Source organism: Eurytemora carolleeae, unplaced genomic scaffold (assembly GCF_000591075.1).
Source record: "Eurytemora carolleeae unplaced genomic scaffold, Eaff_2.0 scaffold736, whole genome shotgun sequence".
Taxonomy (NCBI): Eukaryota; Metazoa; Arthropoda; class Copepoda; order Calanoida; family Temoridae; genus Eurytemora; species Eurytemora carolleeae.
In genome coordinates, this window is record NW_019396625.1 from 157,797 (window position 1) to 165,366 (window position 7,570).

At 33.8% G+C, this 7,570-nt stretch overlaps 1 protein-coding gene across 1 annotated transcript in view; it reads right to left on the reverse strand.

Annotated features, from left to right (window-relative positions):
* LOC111706509 (serine proteinase stubble) overlaps nucleotides 1-7,059 on the reverse strand; it is a 30,193-nt gene extending 23,134 nt beyond the window's left edge. The window contains exons 1-3 of the mRNA XM_023479400.1: nucleotides 6,405-7,059; nucleotides 4,769-4,889; nucleotides 2,264-2,330 (exon numbers count right to left, since the gene is read on the reverse strand). Coding sequence (XP_023335168.1) covers nucleotides 2,264-2,330; nucleotides 4,769-4,889; nucleotides 6,405-6,978 — 762 coding nt within the window. The 5' untranslated portion in view covers nucleotides 6,979-7,059. The remainder of the gene's footprint in view (nucleotides 1-2,263; nucleotides 2,331-4,768; nucleotides 4,890-6,404) is intronic.
* Nucleotides 7,060-7,570: the final 511 nt, after the last annotated feature.

Consider the following 7,570-nt stretch of genomic DNA (forward strand, 5'->3'; position numbering starts at 1 on the left):
TTTACTATATAAGCAAAATAGTAACTGCACTTGTAATGTTTTAAATAATGGTATTTTTGACATTAAGACCATTTATTTATTTATCATATTGGGGTCAAACATAACTAATTTTCAAATTTGTTCCAAAAGTTTTGGTCTACGTGACACAAGCTATATAAACTGCAAAATATTGCATATTTTTTAATATATATATACACATATATAGATACTGATACTAACTGGAGTACCCTGTTTATATTATTATTCTAGTCATAGTTAACACCGCCGTTTATCCCCGCTTGGTTTTAAATCATGATTTCAGCTGAAGAGCTCGGCGTTGCCTGTGGAATTTCAAAAATTTCTAAATTCTAATCTACGCCACCCCCAGAGCACTCCGGAATGGAGTGGTTTGGCCAGCAATAATGAACATATAAATTAGCATATAATATGAGCGAAGAGCTTTATCATAAAGATATATACATGAGCTTCTATTACTAAATATACCTTGTATCAGGACAATGTTCTAATTTAACCATTAACAATCATTCTCAGCATATATTCTTTAAAAGGATGCAAAAAAAGATTATTTTTTAATAAAACTTTAAAAGTTAGATACTTTTAAGATATATTTTAATCTCAACTAAACTTTTGAACTTTTGTTTGAATTGAATAACCCTGAACTCAATATTCATTACAGACAGTTAATTTGAAGCGATTAAGCACTTAATCCGTACTTAATCTTCGTATTTTAGCGGTATCTCTTCGCGCCCATCTTCTATTTCATCTTTTAATTGTGGCTTTATCTCTGAACATCTTCTCTTTGTACAGTATAAAACAAAAACAAATAAAGTTTGCGGATTTCATAATATTTTTTGCGCATTTTCAAAATTTTTCAAAAATAAAAAACTTTTAAACACAAATTTTTAAAATTTTGATCATTCATAAACCTTCCCTGGGGTCACGTGAGGTCCCACAACAAAATTTGAGCCCGATCGGTTCAGCCGTTTTGACGTTTATTGGATACAAACGGACAGACAGACTAACAGACAAGCTAAGTATATATAACTAGCCTTAGAGGGCGCTTCGCGCCCATCTTCTAAATTAATTGTGAACATGTTCTCTTTGTGTACATCGTAAAACAAAACAAAAATAATTCGCGGATTTTCACAAAAAATTTCATGGATTTTCAAAATTTTAAAAAATTTAATGTCGATCGAATTTTGATGGAGACAAATATTTGAAATTTTGATTCATAAATTCATAAACCTTCCCTGGGGTCCCTAGATGTCCCACAAAAAATTTGGGCCCGATCGGTTCAGCCGTTTTGACGTTTATTGGATACAAACACCCAGACAGATAGACAAACAAACAAACAGACAAGCCAAATTTATATATAAAAGATGACTAAACCACTGTTGTTATGTTGCATGGTTGATACTGTTTCTTTAAATAAATTTCCTACTTTATCTCCTAATCTTACTTTTCCAATTTCATTTCCTAACTCAGAAACCGTTTCTACTTTTTTTTTAAGCTTTATTATTTTTCAGTTAATGTTCTTTTTTTATGACTTCCTCCACTAACAACAAATTTTACAGAAATTTATCCGTCTATACCTTCCACCCCCAACCCTACCTGCCATTTTTAGTTTGCTGCTACATTGCCTTGAATCCTCTCTGATATATCTTATATAAACCTCTCTGATATATCTTATATAAACCTCTCTGATATATCTTATATAAACCTCTCTGATATATCTTATATAAACCTCTCTGATATATCTTATATAAACCTCTCTGATATATCTTATATAAATCTCTCTGCAGTGTAAAATTTATCTCTTTATCTCTTAACATTTGTTTTTGCTTCTCAACTCATGAATATGTTTTACTAGACAAAATATTCCTCTTCAAATAAAATATTAAAAAACAATGTTTTCAAGATTTTTTTTAGGATGATTTTTTTTCAAGGAACTTTGTTTGTTCTAGCCGGATTAAAATGAATACCTAGTGAATTCGGAACACTCAATTCGCAACATCGAGGGTACACATAAAATTCTAGTTTCAAAAAGATTTTATAATTTAAAACTGCGCTGTAAATCAACATGTTTTTGAATTCTTTATTCTTGATTTTTATTACTCTGGTTCTTCAAAACTAGATTCATAAAAAAAAACATCGATTAGAAGTAATGGCAATGGTGTTTTTAAAAAAAATCTTAATTTTTGGAATACAGATTTTGGTATAAAAATAGTTGACAATAAAAAATGTATTTCGAATGTTATCTAACCTGCCAGGGCAGCTCGGCAAACTTAGCTGTTTCACCTCCAATAATACGCTTTGCAAACTGTCTGTGCCTGGAACAAAATAAAAAATAAAAAAGGGTTTACCAAAATTTAAAGTAAAATGTACCATTAATGATTCACAAAAGTAGTATTTAACTTTTATCTTTAAAAAAAAATTAATACGTATTTAAAACTTTTTTAATCTATATGTCTTTGCAACCTGACGGTGTAAACACATGATACCTATCCAAACATTCTGTATATAATTACGATCACAAAGATTTTTTCTTATCGTGCACGATTTTTTAAGCAACAACGAGGAAGAAAAGAACCAAACTTGTCATATTCCACGATTTTGTTTTTATTCTAGAAAAATTATATTGAAATAGTGTTTGACAAATGAAAAGCAGAAATTTGTTTTTAGACTTTTATGGCGCTTCGCCATCTTTTTCAATATACTATTTCAGCTTTTAGCTGGTTTTCAAGACATCATTTTTTCTTCGAATCTCATAAAACTAAAAATGTCGCGGATTTTCCAGTTTACATTAATGAAATTAATGAAACCATCCCGGGAGCCATGAGAGTTACCAAAATAAATTCGGAACCGATTAGTTATGCCGTATACGTTAAGCAAAATATATACGATCTTTTAGACATTGTAGCACTTATCATGTTTGAATTTTTAGCTATTGAACATTTTTGATCAATTGATATCAATTAAAGGTACGTAGCACAAAAATTGTAGGTAAGTAGTACACAAATTGAAAAATCAAAAACAGTTGAAGTTTGACATTTTGGCTTCAATGTCTGAAAGATCGTTTTGTTGTGACACCCTATATAAAGATGAAAATTTACAAAAACATTTTGCAGTTAGAGAACATCATGGAAAATGAAGAATTTGATGCATCTTCTAACATTGAATGAAATTGTTTGGTTCAAAGTAAGAAATATTATATCTTTCTCTTAGTGAATGCAGAAACACGAAACTAGGGCGAACAAATGTAAACAATGAAAAGGGGGATGAAGAAATGTAGATTTTAGAATAAGATTATATGTTTCACCCCCCCCCCCCCCNGGTTGGGGGGAAGGGAGGGGGAAAGTTTTGTAATACCTCAGGACCATTTTCATCTGGAGAGACAATAAATGTTTTAAAATTAGCCAAATTCAAACCGTTATACCTTCATGCTTCAAGAGACTGTCGGCGTAATTTAAACTGGGCCTCCATTTAATGAGTTACATTACCCAATTTGAAACCTTTACTTGAGTAACAATGAGGAAGAAATCTTCGTTTTTACAATTAAAAAATTAAAGATTCTGTAAAATTCCTCCCTTGTTGCTCTTGCATAAATCTGCAATCGACGAAAGTCCCTTGAAGAAGTTTTGCAAGAAAATTAGATTTTATTTTATATTCAATACACACTCAGACCAGACACGTCGTCAGACTGAGAAATAGACGAATCTAATAATATTAGACACGTATACACACTGAGAAATAGAAAAATCTAATAATATTAGACACGAATACACACGTCTAATGCATGAAAGTTTTCGGAGAAAATCTGTCATTTTGCAAACACAATAAAGATCCTTCTAACGTTCCTCCATTCGTATTTTGGTCATGTATAAAATAAACCAAAGCGTTGCAGTTCTATCTTCACAAAATGAAGAAGAAAAGAAATTTTAATTATTCTTCCTCCTCGAGTTTAGGATGGTTTAGTTTCTCCGGGTCTGTATAGAAACATTAAAAACCATCTGCTTAAGTTTATGCACTAGACATATTCTGCTAATTGAATCAAAGAACACGTAACATGAAGAAAAGAAAGTTAGAACAAAAGTTTATTGGCTTAAGCTTTAAAATCTAAAATCTGGACCAGAATTAGCAAAGGAATTAAGTCTTTCTCACAAACTCGAATGTTCTAATTCCTATATATTGCAACCTGATGGTGTAATTCTTTGATGTTTCAAACGTATTAGTTGATCTAACAGAATTCATAGTTTGAAATGTCTGAAGTCTCCAGCATTGGGTTTCAAAGATATAGGGATTAGAAAATCAGAGTCTGCGGCAACGACTCAAATCCTTTGGTTTCAAGTACACTAAGAATAAATCATTTTCTCAAAAACTGGCTCGAAGACGACCTTACACTTTTAAATTATTAAGGATTATACATTGTAACATAATGTTTGCAGCAATAAATGTAGGTAAGCTTCCAATCCAAGTTTACATCTGTTAAGTGTTTCTGGTACTTTCCCAAATTAAGGCCTTTCCCCAGGGAAACTTCCCAAGTGACAATTTCTTAAGTAGCAACTTCTGAAATGTGCAATTTACCATGCGGCAATTTACCAAATGTACATTTTAGGTTTGGCCTAATTAGGCGCCGAAGGCTGCAATACGGCTAGAACAGGCTAGGGATGTTACCGTTAGGGAAATTTGACATTTGGGAAGTTGCCCTCTGAAACATGCCGCTTGGGAAAATGCTTTCGGTAAAGTACCTAACATAGTTTCTGGGTACCTGGATATCCCACACTCTGGTTCCTGGTGCAACCAGTCCTGCCCTCTCTTCTCCAGGGGATCAATCTCTCTCCGTCCTAGCTCAGGAGGTTTACAGCAGGAGTACATAAACGATTCACAACCTTGATATTAAACAACAAATTATTTACATGTTTCAAGGGGATCGTTTTGATATTTTACATAGTAATATGCTACCAATTATTAAGTAGCACTTGATCTTGATTTAAATCAAGGATTAAATGCAAATCGATTTCAGTCAAGAATATGCTGGCAAATATCAAGTATTCAAGATGTGATCTTGATTTCAGTCAAGGATGTGCTACCAATCATCAAGTAGCTTCTGGTTTTTGAATTCAAGGAAAAATATATTTCAAAATCTTATTTTTTTATTGTAGAGCTATTGAAACAATGGAGTTTAAAGAACGAACTGGAAATCTTAAAAAACTAATCATTAGTAAAGTGGTAACCAGAATACAGTGGAATGCTTGTCGTCTTAATTCTTTTTTAATTTTGTTACTTCATTATTTTTTTTTTGGAATCAGGTGAATAACAATAAATGTAGGTAAGCTTCCAATCCAAGTTTACATCTGTAACAATAAATGTAGGTAAGCTTCCAATCCAAGTTTACATCTGTAACAATAAACAATGTGAATAAAAAACAATTTTACCAATAGCGAAAATAATAGCAAAGACGACAACCAATCCATAGTTTTGGGAACCACTGTATGAAATTACTATTTACTCTCTAAAATTGGCAACATTGCTAACACCCTTCTTTACAAGAAAAAACTCAGTTTCCTTGCTGCTGCTTGGTTCTGTCCTTGATCCTCCCTGAACCCTATCCCTACTCCCTAGTTACTACTCCTGGTGTGAAAATGAACTGTGTATCCTCCCTGAACCCTATCCCTACTCCCTAGTTACTACTCCTAGTGTGAAAATGAACTGTGTATGACATGTAAATGACAGGTCCTTGTAATTGTTCAGATACCGTGTATATATATAGAGCCAATCATTCTCACGTATCCACCATCCAGACCATATTAGGAAATCACAATTCTTTCACATTCTTCAAATTTCAGCCTTCTAAACTTAGATTCAAACTGTCCATATTTTGGTCTGTAATTTTTCTAATCTCACTTTCATGTTTTTTCCTCTCCTTTCCAACTAGAAGTCGATTCATAGTTACCCATCATGTTGCAAAGATTTATGAATTAGAGAGTAAGAGTTTGAGTTAATTGTTTCGTTACATTCTGGGCGAATGTCGAGAATTTTTTTCCCACCCTTTAAACAGATTTTTCTTCATATGACTCAACCATGTTTTCTATTTGCATACTTCGATTTCTTGATACAAGTTATTTCAGTTGATATACTACTGGCCTTGCATGATGTTCTAGTCTATTGTAAACGAGATACTAATACATTAAAAACTAATAAGATAACAGGAGAAAATTATAAATATTTATATGGAAGACATTTAACAATAAATCAGTACTTAAAGGAATTGAGTCTTTGCCCACAAACTCTAAATTTTTAATACTTTTATCTTTGCTTAACCCAGTGTTTGTAGCAAAGAATCAATTCCTTTAAAAAAAATTCTATTACTGAAAAAAGTTTGGATAAATATCTTATTTATTCACCTTCCGATACTACACCCCCTGTCAACCAACAGACAGGGGCAAACGTACAGGCATACTGTTGACCCCCCTCTAAACAATGTTCAGGGGCTCCGAATAGACCTCGAACACCTTTAATAAATCCCCCTTCCTCCTCCTCTAGTGCCCTGGGTGTCCCCTTGAAATGGTTGATTGTGGAGGAGGGGCGAGATCGGAGTTTAATAAACTGAGGGAATCCCTGGGACTGGGAGGCGGAGTAGAGTCTCTCCGCCCTACTCTCCGGGTGCCCCCGTAACTCAAAGGCGGAGTAAAATCCCTCCGCCCTGCTCTCTGGGTAACCCTGAACAGCTTGGAGTCTGGGAACCCAATACCAGCGTCTCCGACGTCTCCGGCGCAGAGGTAACCATGTTCGTCTCCGGTATGCTCGAGAACCAGAAATATCATTATCTATCACAGGGTTGAGTATAGAAGGTGGGGGTATAGTAGGAGGGACTAGAGAACGTCCCTGGACTATAGGAGACCAGGAATGATCTGCTCCAACTATACATTGTGTCAATATAACTAAAGAAATAAGATCTGATATAGGAGTATAGTACATACTGACATGATCCCTAGGGATCAGGGCAGGCTTCTCTACCCTCACACTTGATCACATTGCACAGATGCGCGCGGGAGCACGGATACGGTAGAACTGACCTGATGTGAGCGCTCGTATACGCACACTCTCACTACTCTCAAGTACATGGGGAGGGGGAGGAGAGGAGGAGGGGGGGGGGATATCCCGTAGTAGAGGAAATGATATACCCAGGGGAAATTTTTATTTCAGTGAAATCACCCAATAGAAGAATACATACATTGAACTTTCTTAATGGATTCTAAATCAATAAATTCTCAGGGTTGTTCTTTAGTTCTTACTTAACATTTTTTTACGCTTGCAATGTTTTACAATAAAAAAATACGCAACAAAATTCAGAATGGCATTTTTCGAAAACAAGAGATTTTTCAATATGGAACCCTTTGGAAATATTGAAAAAGAAAATGAGCATTTAAAATGAGAAAAGAGTATTTAAAAATAGAAGATAGTATTTAAAAAGAGAAAAGAGTATTTAAAAATAGAAGAGAGCATTCAATAAAGAGTAAAGAATATTCAAAAAGAGAAAAGAGTATTAAAAAAGAGAGCATTCAAAAAG